We start from the raw sequence: 16,755 nt of genomic DNA, 5'->3' as shown, positions 1-16,755 counted from the left end.
GAACCCATTGCACCTGCAGCAGCGTTGTCGCCACTTCAAAGGGGCTGACTACAATTGCGGAGGCATACTCGATGACTCCCCAGGCTGTGAGTGCTTTCAGTACATCGATCCAGTTAGCTCGTGATTGTTCGGAAGCAACTTGGGAGAGGGCAATGTCCAGTGACGGAGCTGCCCAGCTGTATCCGGAGGAGGTAGAGTTTTCTTCTTCTATCAACATCTCGCCCAGTCCTTTCCAATCCGTCAAAGACGAGGAAAGGTCGCGACGCAATAGTGAGCTAGCTTGGGATGAGAGAGCTTCCATGACAAATCAGGTTCGGTGCTCTTGAGTTCGTGGTTATGTATTGAGTGTCAGGACATCTCAAAGTCTATGCCAGTGGTACCAATGTCCAGGGTGCCGTAGCCAGAGCAAGACGGGCAAGCCGAGAGTACTTAGCCTTGCTGATCATACATACTATCATTGGGGGGGTTCTGTAAAAACTTGACAATATGACCGGCCAAGGGCTACCTTCTTCATCATTCCCTGTTATTTCACTCAGGCATCATAGTATACCTTCCTAAGTACCATCTGCAAAAAGAATGATCTCGATTCACTATGTACAGAGTAATACAGAGAGATGCCGCACACAGACGGCACTTGCGGGGAGTAATGTAAAAACGTCACGCGCGGGTAACACTATCCGATCCGCGCGCGTCTGTCACGCATCTGTCACGCCCTTGGGCCCTTGGAGTTCTGTAAAATCTACCATACGAGCACTTCACAAGCCTGCAGCTATTATCGGGTGGGCGCAGGAGGTTTACACATACAAGAAACACCTCCTCTAGGCAAGCCGATATATGCCGGGGCCGTGTAGGCTGGCAGATCTACCCATCAAGTGGCCATCAGACCTGTTCCAGTGGGCATTTTGGACGGTGTTCAACCTCCCATACGACAAGGGGCCAACTTGAGGCAATTTTGACTTCACAGACCATCTGTATGGTATACAATGCATATACGTACCAACCCGCTAAGCTCCCTGTAGCATACTTCTCGAGATTTCGGAGTTCTGTAAAAAATCTAACTTTTACAGAACCCCCCCAATGATAGTAATGGCGGCCGTATATGGTTCATACAAAGTAGGAGGCGATGTAATCTGTGTAAGTCCTCAGTTTGAAGGAATACAGAATCTTTACCCAGCATCCATGTGACCGTCCGCGCAAAGTATTATGGTGTGAAAACCTCTTCAGCATACCCGGGTTGAAAACTGTCAACGCTTGTCCTGCGGTGTGTGGAAGCTGCCCCTCCCAAGCATTCTTGCTCTTTGGCATAACACCAGGTTACTAACGGTACGTGCCTTCATCAAGTTATGGGGGCTTCGTCATTTCCTGCTAGTCAGGCATCGACATATCTTATTGTCAGTTGTCTGAAATTGAATGCTGAGCAGGTATTAGGCATAACCTCCATCTTATTGGCAACAGGTAGAACACATGATGTCTTCCTGTGCTGATCTCATTCACATGTACTCTGAGAATATTGAGTCAAGGACATCTGACATAGCAGCGAGCCCTGTCCAAGGTATGGGGGTGCTACCAAGATGCAGGACTACTGTGTACGAGCATGCAGAATCCTAGTTGTCTGTGTGGGTCCATTTGTGAGTAAAGGGCACCCACAATCACACCCCTCTGAGTCTCTGACCCCATAGATGTTCTACTAAAATAATGTCCCCAGCCAGTGCACCGAGTAATGGGGTGGTTGTCTCTCATAGGTCTCAGCACATGCAGACATATGTAGGTGACTTAGGCCTCTATCATTCCAATAATACAGTCTCCCTGATGGTTCCAGACGACACCCAGTCGACCATCTCTGGACACTGTAAGCAAGATGGATTGGAATGTTGCAGTCCAGACTCGGTGTATCTCCTCGCCACTCCACTCGTCTAACATCGACCGCTATGCTATGCTTAGCATTACTTACCAGTAAGTGGTGCACAAGAAGAGCTGGTTAAGGCACGTACTATCTGTTATAGAGGTGCCACCTTGGGGACCCAAAGCTGCGAAGATCTCCTCAGGAAGCTCAGTCATGATGCAGCTTGTGCTTGTCCTGTGCTATCCCTGGTATGTCATAGATCAGTGCTCTGGCAACGTCAGGACAAACACGAGAACAAAATAATGAATGGGAACAAAGATCGATCAGATGGAAGACTGTTCCCAGGTGATGAGACGAGCGCGGAAGAAGGGGTAAGTTCGGAGTGCTTCCGCTTGCTTTCAGCAGACGTCGCGACCCTCGTTAACAATGACATGGGTACGAAGCTTGTACCTCGCGTTATGAGAGTTTGGCAGGCAGAACGGCCAAAGACTCCTCGCGTGCAACCGAGAAACCCGTCCTAACACCTAACACCGCTTGCAGCTGTCTATGCAGCACGATTGAAACCTACGGAATGCATCCTTGTTTAGCTCGGCCCTGCCACAAGTTTCCGCCACAGACTCCGGGGCCGCAGCCAATAGGATGGAGCCTAACACCAGCAAGCGTCGCAATGTCTCCTGAGAGATGCGTAATCCGGCTATGCCAGACCAATAGCGAAAGTAGAGCTATCCCGAATTCCCAACTCTTCCGCGCAGTCCCATTTACCAGCGCCCACCAGCGCCCCCTTTATCTGCTCCACGCCCGGGTTCACATAATCGAGCTGTTCTTGTCGAGTTCTTGATACAGGGTCATGGTTCGCGTTTGTCGAGATATCAACGGTAAATGGTTCGTGCTTGCTTCGACGTGAACGTGTCTGCGCTGAGTCCGGGAGAGACGATCCGAAATGGAATGTCGACATCTCGGGAATATTGATCTCGCCGGGGCATACCTGGAAAGTCCTGGACCATGCCATTTCCGAGCAAGCAGGGAGGTTGGTCACTGGGTCGCGGATGAGGATAAACGCTTCTATCAGATGCATTAGGGAATCAGCTGTCCTGGTGGGTCGCGAGGACGCTGGCCAGGACTGCATATGCTTAACCTGGCCTCATGCAGGAAGCTGGCTAACGTTCATATCAGCTCGCGCGTCTCGACCGATATGCCCGAGCCCGAGAGCGACACGGAGAGCGCTGCGAAGCCACGCCCGTCAGCGGCGACTGCAGCGTTGGCGAGGGCGCTGCAGCGGAAACGAGCAGCCACAGCGCCGGGGAACGCCACCGGCCGGCAATGGCCCGGGAGACCGGAGTGCCTTATGTAAGAGCGTCTCAAAGAGTTTTGCAGGGGAGCCAAAGCCCGTCTCCTTTGAACCGTCCGCTTCCCACTGCCCTTGCCAGTTTCTGCGTTGTTCTTTCATCCACCAGCAATTTTCTAAGGCTAAAGGCGAGGGGGTCTTTGACCCGTTTCCCTCTCGCTCGCCCGGCTCGTCGACTCGTTCTACAGACAACCTGCTGGTATAACGTGTCTGCCGTCATGATATCCATACAATAAACACGACCACGCAGCTCCACTTATTTCACGACTACGCGCATATACCTGTACCAACCGACCTTACAAATCATCGCAGACATACTCGCTAATACGTCGTCCACAACGAAGCTCGCTGCTATGGCCGCCCAAGACTCCGCAGACACCGCTCAGACGGGGGAGGGAGAGGGTACCGACGGCTCCGATAAACCACCGCATGGGGACAGTAGTAACCAACGTCTTTCTATCAAGAACTTAACAGCCCACAACGCTGCCTCCAAGGTCAGCAACAGTGCTTCCAGGCCGACCGCACCTCAAGCGCCCTCGCCAGCGCCTCAGACGAAGGCCGCAGGTAGCTCGATGAATGGAGTTCCGAAGGTCAGCAGTGGCCCTCACCGCTCTATCCCACTGCCTCCGCCAGATGCGCTTGCGCATGAGAAGCAGCCAGGCCTGACTAGGGAGTCGCTCCAGCAATTACAGTTGCATCAAAAACGAGAGTCAAGCTCGACTCCTAGCTCAGCCAGCCCAACAACACTGTCGCCAACCGTGTCTGACAGCGAGGGCTGGAGCGTTCCCTCGAGTCGAGCCCCTAGTCGGCCTGGTAGCAGGGCTCCTAGTTTCTCTAGCGGTAAGGCTGGCGGCAAGGTGGAGTCTTCGACGCCGACCCCCAAGAAGGAGCACAAAGATCCGATACAACCGTCGACCGCTCCCGCGTCGAAGGCTCCGTCGAGAGCTCCATCTAGAGCTGCATCTGTAGCATCCGATGGCGGGGAGAAGAAGTCCTTGAGCCTGAAGGAATTCATGTCCGGCGTGGGCCCAAAGCTAGCTCGAAGGTCGTCGCAGCGTTCCAACGCTAGCAGCAGGAAGTCTGATTCTGACGCCAAGTCTGTTGGCGAGAGTACGGCTAGCCTGCTGAAGAAATATGGCGTCTGTGAGAGAGTAGCTATCGGGAAAGGAGCAACTTCCGTCGTCCGCCTTGCTCACAAGTGGGACCGGAGCGAAGAGAAACTCTATGCTGTTAAGGTGAGGCACCTTTTCGACTGCCCATAAGGTGGTAGAAATTTACAAAGATTTATCCAGGAGTTCCGCAAGAGACGAAAGAACGAAACAGAGAAGGAGTACGTCAAGAAGCTCACCGCAGAGTTCTGCATCTCCTCGACGTTGCATCATGTCAACATCGTTGAGACCGTGGATCTTGTACAAGATGAGAATCAGCGTTGGTGTGAAGTGATGGAATTTTGCCCTGGAGGAGATCTTTACGCTGCCATCAAGAGAGGAGGAATGTCGCCGAGTGAGGTCGAGTGCTGCTTCAAGCAGATCTTATGTGGCGTCGAATATCTGCATAGTCAAGGTGTTGCTCATCGCGATATCAAGCCGGAAAACCTTTTCTTCGATACCAAGGGTCATCTGAAGGTACGGTTGCGACTATACCTGGTGAAACTATTCCTGACCCCCATCGTTAAGATCGGTGACTACGGCGCTTCGACTGTTTACCGACTACCATGGGAGACGTCGATCCATATGTCGACCGGCCTTTGCGGTAGTGAGCCGTACATCGCCCCTGAGCAGTTCTTGGGCAAACGTAAGCATGACATGCCTTTGTCCTGGGTGGTCACCTAATTGCCTATCGCTATGCCACATAGCTTACGACGCTCGACTCGTCGATATCTGGGCGTGCGGCATTGTCTATTACTGCCTGCACTTCCAAGAGTTGCCGTGGCCCTCGGCCCAGCTCTCCAATCCTTTATACGCTGCGTATGCTGCAGCCTGCGCTTCGTCCAACCCAGCGCAGTCAGCCTGTCCTCCAACGATCAACAACCTGTCGCCCCGGGCGTGCCGACCTGTCATCCGGAAGATGCTAGAACCCGATCCCAAACATAGGTCCAGCATCGAGGAGGTCATCGCGCACCAGTGGGTGCAGAGCATCGAGGTCTGCCATACGATGGCAAAGCCGAATCATGTGCACGTCTACGCACAGCAGCAAGCCCAGGCACAAGTGCAGCTGCTCAGCTGATGACAACGATCTCTGTCCTTCATCACATTTCCACCTGTATCGATTGGGCTGTTTCTCCTATTGTTATGAGCTGTCTCCTTCTTGTACACGCATCCCTCGCCGTAATTCCACGCAGAACATTTTTGCCATGATCTCTTGACGTTGAGGATACCGGGGTTCCTTCTCTGTTGCTCTGCCCTCTGTTAACGCTTTACATTGTCTCTGTGTCCCTTACACTGTAATTTGACCTTAGCTTTAGGGCTTCTTGGTAGAGAAGCGGCTGTTATTACTACTGCAATCAATAACCAACTTGCGGCTACTGTACATATTATAATCAGTGTGACTTCAATCCTTCAGTACCTTGTCTTACCCTCCTTCATCTGCCTTTGGTTGAGCTCGCGACGCGATCGGAAGTGCGTACAACAGAGGCAAACAGTCCGAGTGCCTGACCCCATCATTACAACTGCCATAGTGGCAACTATCGCTCGAGCTTTCGTTCCTCATGTCGCAAAACTTGGATGTACGTGCTTGCTCGATATGTTATAGCGCGTTGTTAAGAGGCTATCCAGAGAGCTATCGAGATAGTGCAGCGTGCTATAGAGGAGGACACAAGACAGAACTATGCGGAGGCATACAAGCAATACAACAATGCTCTTGACTATTTCATGCTGGCTTTGAAATGTACGTGCGTGCGTTGCTCTTCAACCAAGGGGCGTTTATTGATGAGATATTACAGATGAGAAGAACCCTTCCTCGAAGACGCTGATACGAACAAAGTGTGAGGAGTACCTTGCGCGGGCGGAGACATTGAAGAAGCATCTGGAGGAGGTGGAGACGAAGAAAGCTAAACGAGCGGTTGGAGCAAATGGAGTTAGCAACGGAAAGAAGTGAGTGGCCTTACACTTTGCCGACTGTATCCCTCATGCTAGTTGGCAGGAAGGAGGGAGATGAGGAGGACGGCGATCCCGAGGTCAAGAAACTGCGCGCGGGCCTTACAAGTGCGATCTTGATGGAGAAGCCGAACGTCAAGTGGGACGATGTTGCTGGGTTGGAGGGCGCGAAGGCAGCCCTGAAGGAAGCCGTGATCCTGCCTATCAAGTTCCCCCATCTGTTCACGGGCAAGCGTACACCATGGAAGGGTATCTTGCTGTACGGGCCACCGGGTACCGGAAAGTCGTACCTCGCAAAGGCTGTCGCGACGGAGGCCAACAGTACATTCTTCAGTGTCAGTTCTAGTGACCTTGTCAGTAAGTGGCAGGGTGATTCCGAAAGGTATCGTTCAAGTGGATGTAATGGGTTATTATCAGGTGTAATGACCATTGATGTCATAGATTGGTTCGACAACTTTTCGAGATGGCACGAGAATCCAAACCCTCGATCATTTTCATTGATGAAATCGACTCCCTGGCTGGCACGAGAAATGAGGGGCAGTCGGAAGGGTCAAGACGTATAATGACAGAGTTCCTGGTACAGATGAACGGCGTAGGTCACGACGATACGGGAGTGTTGGTCCTGGGCGCTACAAACATACCCTGGCATCTGGATAATGCCATCAAACGACGGTATGCACCTGCTTCTTCTTTAGTCGTGTGCGCGTCTTCTGAGCGTGAAAGTGTCTAGCTTTGAAAAGCGGATCTATATACCTCTGCCTGGGCCTGAAGCTCGCAAACGAATGTTTGAGCTCCATGTTGGGTCGACACCATGCGAGCTAACACAGAAGGATTACCGATTCCTTGCCGATAGGACAGATGGGTAGGTCTTATGCGATTCCCTCAGTCGCACCTGCTCAATCACGACCAGTTATTCTGGATCGGATATTTCCATCGTGGTTCGCGATGCCCTGATGCAACCCGTGCGGAAAGTCCTTTCAGCGACACACTTCAAGAAGGTGGAGACCGAGAGCGGAATCAAGTGGACGCCATGCTCGCCCGGGGACCCGGAAGCCGAGGAGAAGTCGTGGTCGGACTTGTCCGGCGACGAGCTGCTCGAGCCGCCGCTGAAGCTCTCGGACTTTCTGAAGTCGCTGGACAGCGTCAAGCCGAGTGTGACGGAGGCGGACATCAAGCGGCACGATGATTGGACAAAGGAGTCGGGTGCGTTCTGACGTGTTCTGGCCTGGTTTCTGCTCGTGGTTAGCTGATTTACGTGCTGAAAGGTGATTCGGGGGCATGACATATGTATCGTAAATATTGGCTATCGCTATTCGCATGTACGACTGTATTGTTTCGACTTGTAGAAGACATTGACCACAGTAATCATCGGTTCATACATGGGCTTGGGCTTCACCCAAGTCAGACACGGCCTACTCACACCGAAGATAAGACCACGAAACCTGCTGCGTAATCTCTTGCTGGTGTAATGCTTATTCTTCTTTGTCCTGGTGCAGTTTCGACAGGGCTGGGGCCAACAGACTGACGTTCTCTGTGCGCTGCCGCAGCCTTGTCGTCCGATACTGACCAGCCTACAGGGCCAAACATCAACGGAACTCTTTCTGGCTGCCCATGCGGCATAGCTGAGATCCGGGTGTCCATACTTGCGTAGAGCCGACGGCGACACGAACGGGCCCTATCGCAATGCATGGAGATCACGCCTGGGCTTTTCCTGATGTGCTGTCCTGTCGATCCTGGCCACGGTGAGTTCTTCTCGTCTACGGCTTCTTGATGAATGACCACCTCCTGGCCCCGGCAACCATCGAGAGCCGATCGTGCCCGGCTATGGAATAAACCGAAAATCGGGGCCTGTCGGGCGCCATTCATTGGGCTACCCAAGTGACCATATGAAATGGATCCACGCTTCCGCACGTGCAGGGCAATATGGGCCCGGAGCTTGCTCTCGCAGAACTCAATTCAGGGCGCGTTCGGTGTTACGGGAGGTGCGCAGTCCTTCTCCCCTCAAAGAAGTTGAGCAACCGCCGGATAGATTCGATATAATGCATTGGGAGCAAGCTCCGGCAATCGCTAGCTATAGCAGAGGGTATAATGAGGACCTTTGATTGATTGACAGTGAGTACCATTGGCAGATGCTATGTCCTTCTGTGGGGAAGACTTACGGGGGACATTACCACGCAGCTTGCTTCAGCGACTGGTGCGCCTTCCTCTGCATGCAAATGCACCGGAGGCGGTAATTAGCAGACGTGCGGATTCGTCACCGTGAGCACGCCATCGCCCCAGACCAGCGTACAAGGCGGGGAGCTCCGATCCTGAAACTTTCCAAACCGAAAATGTGCTTTCATCTGACCTGCTGCAGATGGTTGAGCGCTGGAACCCGAAAGCCACTTTACCCCGGGCTCATGATCCATTCCCGCGTCAGTCGTTGTCGCTGTCACGACGTGTCCATCACCAGTGCTTTGGCTGCATGACTAGTACTGCCGCTCTTCTGCTGAGTACCCTAGCGTTTCAGTCCTGAAACGAACTTCCAGGGCTTTGAAGTGTGGAACAGACTGGGGTACCGATCCTAGCGCCAGCTTTGCCTGGACCTTTCAAGCAACCAAATTCTCGTTACCGCGGACACCCCGTCTCAGACCAAAATGAACGCACGTGAGTGGCATGTCAATACCCGCCGACATATCTTTGATCGCTCATCGCTGCGGCTTACGGTCGTCAAAAAGGCGGTAATGAATTCAATTGAAGTTAAGTGGGTACTATCGTCGGTATTGCGCGGCGATCCTATGTGATAACGTTATCCTCGACAGTTCTCGGGGAGGTGAATCTGCTTGCTATGTATTAATAACAGCGCTTGCCATGTAGATGAATGAATGGCACGTCCGGTTTCGCGCGTCCGATGGCCGAAGGTGAGCGTTGCTGCCATCACACGGGCTGCGGGCCGTCCATCCTGAATTGATTGACAGGAAAGTCGGGTTTCCCTTTCGCTCATCACTCGATCCATCGCAGACATTTCCGCCGTTCTCGGTGTGCAATATTCGCGCCGGGCAAGGGTGGCAGCGCGGTTGCGATGGCTGGACCCAGCGACGCCCGCGCTGTGTGGGCCGGTTTGTCCGTTGTCCGAGTCGAGGACCGGACGGTCCCCCAGCGCGGGCGGGCGGGCGGGCGTCCGACTTGCATGCGCAGCCCAGATTCGCGCCCGTGCTGCTCGAAGCCTCCGGCCCTGACGGCAGGCGGTGTGATTCTGCAGCTACCACGCCCCTCGTGTCGCCGGTGTCTTCTTGGTCAGTGGCAGATTGCAACCCCGCTCGGACATAAGCCCCCCATCGCCGTCGCAGCCAGCCGGGGCTGGGCTGGGCCTACCGTGGCCAGGCAAGATGAAGAACTCTGATATGCAGCCCCGATAGCATGAGAACGCGGAAGCGGGGTGCTCGTCGTTTACAAATACCTCTCGAGCGAGACGGGGCAGGTGCTGGTGGTTCCTTTCCGCGCACTAGTGAGTACATAGTAAGTACTCGGAGTCGTCTGGACTCGGTGCCATTTGCTGGCAGTGCAAGTGCTACCCCGCGCGGGGGGACCCGGGGGTAATACGCTCGAGGCTAGTAGCAGTAGGGACGCGCAGCGTGTTGTGGGTGCGTGTGTTATGTCAGGGGTGCGGCGGAGCCCTCCTTCGCCCTCTGGTTCCCGCTGGCAGATGATCGATATTAATAACCGGCCGTCTGCGTGCGGGTAGGGCTATTGGCTCTCGGCGCACTGACTGCCTGCCGACTATTGGGTCGCTGCAGGAGAGGGGGGTTACAGTACCGAAAATAGATATGTGGCTGTGCCGACCACGTTGTCCGCAATGCAAGTCTCCGCACCGCAACTTCTGGGTTTCTGCCAATGTTGGGAGGTGCGCAGATCGCGCTGAGCGGGCAGCGGTTCTCTCTCGGCCGCGCGCGCGCGCGAACCTTGATAGAGCCCGCCCACTTGCCGCGGCAAATGGATGGGGAGATCGTCAGCTCTTGTCAGTTTGTTTGGGGCTACACAGACATGGCCATGGGCGAGTGTCTGGAGCTACACAGGAATAACGCTCCCGATCATGCAGGGCGGGCAACGACAAGCACGGATTCAGACGGAATGGGGGATCGTCAAGGGCTCCTGCAACTTTTCCTCGGGCTGGGCTTTGCGAATCTTGTACACGGGTAGAGGGAAGGGCGAGTCTAACACTCGGACCCCTCTTTGGGCGTGGAAGATGTCCGTCTGGACTCTAGAGGGGCCCTTGCAAAGGGACGGTGAATGGCCGGATGGATGGGATGAGGCCTAGCTGTGGGATTCCATGTACGCAACCAGCGGCAGACGTGCATCCTGCAGGACATGGCGAGGATCTGGCTCAATCTCGCTAGGCCTGGATGATCCCAGGGTGTCCCCTCCTTTGAGTTGTATCATGGTCGTTGCATGCTGTGAGTGGGGCACCGAGACGGGACGGATTTTGATACACCAATGGCTGTGATTTCTGCACGGCTACATCTCGCCCTGTATAGTACATACATGTCACGAGAGGCAGAGACGTCTACATGGGTACCCGCGTGACGAAGAAAACAGCAGAGACCCGCGACCGGCAGTGCAGTGTTCAGGCGAATGACGGAGTATTCGGGAGAACATACGCTCGCTGTCTACACAAACGAGGACGGGCGCCGCGCATTGTGAATCTACCGGCGCACGGGCGAGAGCGGGTTGATGGCTTGCGTTTCGGACTGCGAGGGATGTATGCGATTGCGATCGATGCTAGCTAGATCGCGGGAGCGATGGACGTTTGGGTTTGGGGCGAGGGTCGTGAGGATGGGTCTCTGAGTAGGAGGAGACAGGGATCTCACATTCGGAGTGAGTGAAGGCTAGGCTCGTCTGAGAGTTTAATGGACGGGAAGGAGTCGAGGTCCGATGACTCGCCGCGCTGTGATTGGCTGGCGCACGTCATTTGCGAGCTGACGTCAGGGGCAATCCAGAGCGTGGACGCCCTCTTTCTTCTCGCCGTCTGCTCCACCCGCTCTTTTCGACACAACGCCCAATCCATCGCGACATGGCTCCAGAGACCGTCCCCGACGGCTTCTTCTCCGCCGCTCCCGTCAACATCGCCAACACAAACGACGCAGACGGCTTCGCCCAGGCCATCGCTGCCCGCTTCGGCGCGCCCTCGGCCAACCAGCTCACCGCCCGCCTCGACTCCCCCGCCTTGTCGGCAACGACCACCAGCCCAGACATGTCGATCAGCCCTCCCCCGGTCCGTACGTCGCCCCCGGCTGCAGCGCCCTCTCCGCCCTCGACAGCCCCCCTCCCGCCCGCCGCCTTCACCGCCCTCCACCCCAACGACCTCGCCCCCATCACGGCCGACCCCGACACCCTCATCCTCGACATCCGCCCCCACGCCGCCTACACCCAGGCCCGCCTCCGCTCCGCCCTCTCCCTCTCCGTCCCCTCCACCCTCCTCAAGCGGCCCCTCTTCTCCCTCGCCCGCCTCACCGCCATGCTCCCCTCCGCCTCCGCCCGCCGCAACTTTCGCAAGTGGAAGGACAAGCGCCGCGTCGTCGTCTACGACCTTGACTCTCCCGCCGTCCGCGAGGGCAGCAACCTCCTCGGCCTCATGCGCAAGTTTGCCAACGAGGGCATGGCCCCTGCCGACGTCTGCTGGGTCGCCGGCGGCTTCCAGGCGCTCTGGCGCGAGAACCGGGATCTCATCGACCAATCCCCGCTCGCGGACGAGCACGACGAGGACGAGGACGAGGACGACGACGACGACGCCGTGCTCACGCAGCCCACCCCGCCGACGCTCAGCGCGGGGCTCGGCGGCCCCGGCATGAAGCTCGCCCTCCCCGGCGCCAGGAGCAGCGCCTCCAGCCAGAGCATGCCCGTCCTCCGCACCAAGCACCTCCCCATGTCCGCCTTCACGCTCTCCACCACGACGTCCTCGCGCTCGCCGCGCCCCACGCTCGCCGCCACCTCGCCGCCCGCCTCTGCCCACTCGTCCGCCCTCGCGCGCAGGCCCGCGGGCACCCAGCCGTACAACCCCTTCTTTGACACCATCCGCCAGAACATCGAGCTCTCGCACGGGATCACCGAGCGCATCCCCCTCGTCCTCCCCAGGTCGGTGCGGAAGCGCGTGCGCAGGGGCGATCTGGCCGTGCGCATCGCCGAGGGCGTGGGCTGGGAGTGGCTCGAGGCGATTGCCTGGAGAGCGAAGAGCGGGGGCACCCCCTCGAGCCTCAGCAGCGACGAGGACGAAAAGATGCAGCTGCACGGCGCAGGGAAGAGCGAGGAGGACCGCGAGCGCGAAAAGTGGACCGCCAGCCGCGAGGGCAGCCGCGGGCTCGGGCACACCGACAGCGACAGCGACGACGACGCCGACGCCGCCGCGGCGGGCGGCGCGAGCGACCGCACGGAGCTCAGCGACGAGGACTCGCCAAAGCCGGATCCGAAGCGGGCGTCCCCCGCCGCGTCGCACCCGTCCACCACCTCCGCCTCCACGCAGTCGTCCACCCCCCACTCCAAGGCCAAGAAGCAGGGCAGGGGCAAGTACCACCTCCCGAAGCCGACGCTCGCGGACGTGGACGAGGGCACGGAGGAGCTCGCGATGCAGTTCTACAAGATCGAGCTGGCCGAGCAGAGGCGCCTCATGGGCGTGATGGAGCACCACTCGCGCGAGGGCGCGTTCGCCGACGTCAGCCACGCCAGCGGCGTCCTCACGCCCGGGAGCGAAGGGCATCACAGCCCGCTCGGCGTCGAGGGGCGCAAGGGCATCGGAGGAGCGGACGACGGGGAGGTCGTCAAGGAACGCGACTTTGCGGGGGGCTTGATTAGCAGCCAGGAGGTGCGCAAGCGGTATACGGAGGGGCGCAATCGCGCGGGGAGCGTCGAGGGGAGCACGGGCAGCGGCGCGACGAGCCTGAGCGCGACGAGCGGGACCGGGAGCGGGAGCGGCGGCGCGGTGCCGCCGAGCAGCGGCGAGAGCAGCTTGGTCGGGAGCGCGAGCGCGAGCGTGCGCGATTTGGGGGTGAGCGTGGGCGGCAGCACGACCGCGGTGAGCAGCGGCGAGGAGGGGGGGAAGGGCGGCGTCGTCCCGCAGGATCTCGCGAGCGTGGAGTGGCGCGTGGGGCTGTCGAGCAGTGTCGCCGGGAGCGAGGCGGGGAGCGTGGGGAGCGGGAAGGGGCGGAAGGGGAAGAAGAAGAATGTGTTTCCGTTTAGTATTACGGCTGGCGTGGAGAAGGGGGCGAAGAATCGGTGAGTGGGTTTGCTTTTGGTTTTGGTGTGGTGTGGGGGCAGAGTGTGAGTCGCGAGACTGGGAGGGGGGCATTGGGATTCATACTCTGTCGTCGGTGGGTGCTTGCTCTGGGTAGGCGAGGGACACTAATCCGCCGGATTCGTCAGTCCTCGGCCTACCGAGAGCAAGCATCTTCCCCCCCCCCCCCTCTTCATCTTACCTTTCATTTTGGCCAAACAAGATAATTCGTCGACTAACATATCTACACCGCAGGTACCGCAACATCTGGCCTTTTGAGCACGCGCGCGTGAAGCTGCACTCGAAACCAAACTCTTTCAACCCCGCGTCCGTCGCGCGGTCTGTCTCGTCAGCGTCAAGTGCGCCCAGCGGGGCGTGCGTGGGTGGCGTAGGCTTGATCAGGGAGCCAAAGAGCCCGAGCTCGCCTGCGAGCACGAGTACACTGGACGATTATGTGAACGCGAGCTACGTGCAGCCCCTTGGGACGAGGAAGCGGTATATTGCTACGCAGGGCCCGCTCGAAGCTACCTTTGCCGATTTCTGGACGTGAGTCCCTCACACTCTCCACCCTCCCACTCACCCCAAGACTGATTCGGTTTTGCCCTGTGCAGGTTGTGCTGGGAGCAGAACGTGCACGTGATCGTGATGCTGACGAAGGAGGTGGAGGGGATGATGGAGAAGAGCGGCAAGTACTGGCGCGAGGGCCAGTTTGGCCCGCTGGTGCTGCGCGTGCTCGAGAGCTCGGGGACGCCGGAGGACGAGAATAAGGCGTTTGGGTTCTTTGGCGGCGCGAGCAATAAGCCGGGCGAGGGCGGGTTCTTTGGTGCGGCCAATCCCAGGGCGAACGAGGGCGAGTTCTTCCCGCCTATGAAGCCGGAGGAGGCCAAGGCGCAGAAGGAGGTGACGGGCCAGGGGGAGGGGAAGGCGAAGGTGACGATGGTCAAGAGGGTGTTTGAGCTCAGGAACGTCAAGTACCCCGACGCGGGCGCGCGCATCGTGACGCAGCTGCAGTACCTCGACTGGCCGGACATGAACGTGCCCGACGATCCGAACGGCGTGCTCGACCTCGTGGAGATGATGAACGCGGAGGTCGAGAAGGCGCTGCAGGTCGAGCGCGCGAAGGAGCCGGAGCGGCGAGCTTCGCGAGAACGCGAGGAGCAGGAGGAGAAGAGGGCCTGGGGACACGCGAAGACTGCGAGCACGGGCAGCACGAGCAGTCGGGACTCGAGCGAGGAGAAGAACGATCTCGATCCCAAGACTGGCATCGTCAAGCGCCTGCTCGAGTCGCCCAACCCGCCGGTGCTTCTTCATTGCTCGGCCGGTGTCGGGCGCACGGGTGGCTTCATCGTGGTCGACGCCGTCCTGGACGGCCTCAAGCGCGAGCTGCGGAAGCGAAGAGAGGCGGCGGCGAGGCAGAGACATGCCGAGGAGAGCAGGACCGGGACGGACAGCGCAGAGGGGATGGACGTGGACGATGGTATGTTGTCGTTTTCTTTTCAAGGTCCGGCCGAGCACGAGAGGCTGAATCGCATCTTTTCTGCGCAAGGGGATGCCACCGGGCTGGCCGCGCCAAAGCCCGTGCACGCCGTCGCTCAAACCGGCCAGAATGGGATCCTCGACGTGCCGCAGGAGGCCTCATTCAGCAAGGACGCCCCGATGGATGTCGATAGGACGTCCCCCGTGCAGTATCTGCGATCGCCTTTGTCGACTTCTGTTAGTTCGTCTGCGTATCTCGCGTCACAGTCCATGTCGCCCATGTCCTATCCCTCCTTGTCGCCCACCCCGTCGCACTCAATGTCACCCCCGGCGCATATGTCCATGTCCCCTCCCACCTTACCGCGGTCCCAGGCTCCGCTGAGAGCCTTCCCGCCACATTTCGATATCAGTGCGGAAAGCGCGGCGATTCCCCTTCAGACCTCGTTGCAGAAACTCAATTCCCCCGTGGAAAAAGGTCCGCTAATCTTCGGCGGCTCTTTGAATGCGGATGCACGCGTCAGAACTTATTCAGCGCCTCTATCCCCTTCAGAAGGTATGTCATCAGTTGTTTTTTCGTTTCGCAAGGACACGCAGGCCTCATACTTGTGGTCCAGCTCGCCCTGATGGTCCTGCCCATGCTCACTCCTCCTACGAGTCCCGTCATTCGAACGGAATCAAGACTCGTTCGCCCCTGCCCGAGAAGCTTGCCTCGCCTGCTGAAATGATGCGAAGTTCCCCCGAAATCCAGCTTGAGCGGAAAGAGACTCCGGACGATAGAATTCGAGGCACGTTGCCCGCCTCGAGGTATCCTGCTGCCTATGCTGACACAACTGCTTCCTCTGAAGACTCGTTCCCATCCGTGCCGTCACTCTTCACCACTCAAGATAGCAGAAGGAGCTCATGGGAACAAACGTCGTTGTCTTCTCCGTTGGCGGGGAGGTCTGACTTGACCTTTGAAGGCGGAGGGACCGTGAACCTTCGCGATTCGCATAAACGGGCGAGCCTTCCAGAGAATGTGCGTGAAGAGACGACAAATGGGGGAGTAGCTCTCGGCAGCGCAAGTCCGAACGGGTCTGAATTCATCAAGTCGAAGCCCTTTGACTATACTCGGCCAAGGAAGCTTCACCGAGAGGACTCTCCCCCGCTGCTGTCGTCGTACAAGGATCCCATCCGCACCGTCGTCGAGGATATCCGCGAACAGCGCATGAGTCTCTGCCAGAGCCTGAGACAATATGTCTTTGTGCATCGGGCGATCATCGAAGGAGCACTTCGCCTTGTGGACCAGGAGAAGGAACTCTACGGAGAGGATGATCGGGGAAGGTCTGATACCGAGCGCCATACCCTCCGGAAGGGTCCAGAAGTGGGTCCGCCTTCTTTGCCGGGATCTGGGCTTGGTTCGCCAATACCCATTGCGTCGATACCGCGGGTCACCACCTTGCAGACGTCACCCACAAAGCACAAGCGCCTCGCAAGTCCCACCGAGCTGATCAAGGAGGGTAAGGAAGGGCAGTTGCGTCTGTCCAAGCGGCCGAGCATGAAGAAGAGACAGTTGAGCAGCGACGAGTCTGTTCAGTTTGAGTCGGATGTTCCGTCGAAATTGAGATTGTAGCAGTCATGCCGGTTTCCCAGCCGGGTAGGTCCCGCCCTTTTGCACCATGTGTTTTCCTCATTTTCTTTCCTCTCTTCCATTGCATTGCTGTCATGTAACAAAGGTCCGTAGAAATAGTTCAACTCATGGTATAACAGCATAGTT

At 57.4% G+C, this 16,755-nt stretch overlaps 3 protein-coding genes across 3 annotated transcripts; all 3 read left to right on the top strand.

Annotated features, from left to right (window-relative positions):
* Window positions 1-4,201: 4,201 nt before the first annotated feature.
* Window positions 4,202-5,414, top strand: GLOTRDRAFT_32402 (Pkinase-domain-containing protein; the record flags this gene model as incomplete). The annotated part of the gene is made up of 4 exons (XM_007862114.1): window positions 4,202-4,423; window positions 4,481-4,813; window positions 4,865-4,982; window positions 5,044-5,414. The coding sequence occupies 4 exons, from the start codon at window positions 4,202-4,204 to the stop codon at window positions 5,412-5,414; spliced, it is 1,044 nt and encodes a 347-aa protein (XP_007860305.1).
* A 377-nt stretch (window positions 5,415-5,791) lies between these two features.
* Window positions 5,792-7,695, top strand: GLOTRDRAFT_53937 (AAA-domain-containing protein). The gene is made up of 8 exons (XM_007862239.1): window positions 5,792-5,913; window positions 5,963-6,074; window positions 6,130-6,280; window positions 6,330-6,665; window positions 6,725-6,955; window positions 7,014-7,145; window positions 7,194-7,486; window positions 7,549-7,695. The coding sequence occupies exons 1-8, from the start codon at window positions 5,896-5,898 to the stop codon at window positions 7,563-7,565; spliced, it is 1,290 nt and encodes a 429-aa protein (XP_007860430.1). The 5' UTR covers window positions 5,792-5,895; the 3' UTR covers window positions 7,566-7,695.
* Window positions 7,696-9,173: 1,478 nt separating this feature from the next.
* Window positions 9,174-16,611, top strand: GLOTRDRAFT_119091 (uncharacterized protein; the record flags this gene model as incomplete). The annotated part of the gene is made up of 13 exons (XM_007863192.1): window positions 9,174-9,183; window positions 9,241-9,381; window positions 9,423-9,558; window positions 9,673-9,770; window positions 9,826-9,906; window positions 10,167-10,450; window positions 10,798-10,989; window positions 11,050-11,137; window positions 11,239-13,528; window positions 13,782-14,072; window positions 14,138-15,003; window positions 15,073-15,555; window positions 15,617-16,611. The coding sequence occupies 13 exons, from the start codon at window positions 9,174-9,176 to the stop codon at window positions 16,609-16,611; spliced, it is 5,955 nt and encodes a 1,984-aa protein (XP_007861383.1).
* Between the last annotated feature and the right edge of the window lie 144 nt (window positions 16,612-16,755).

This window comes from Gloeophyllum trabeum (assembly GCF_000344685.1).
Source record: "Gloeophyllum trabeum ATCC 11539 unplaced genomic scaffold GLOTRscaffold_00001, whole genome shotgun sequence".
Taxonomy (NCBI): Eukaryota; Fungi; Basidiomycota; class Agaricomycetes; order Gloeophyllales; family Gloeophyllaceae; genus Gloeophyllum; species Gloeophyllum trabeum.
This window is presented reverse-complemented; position numbering and strand designations above follow the sequence as displayed.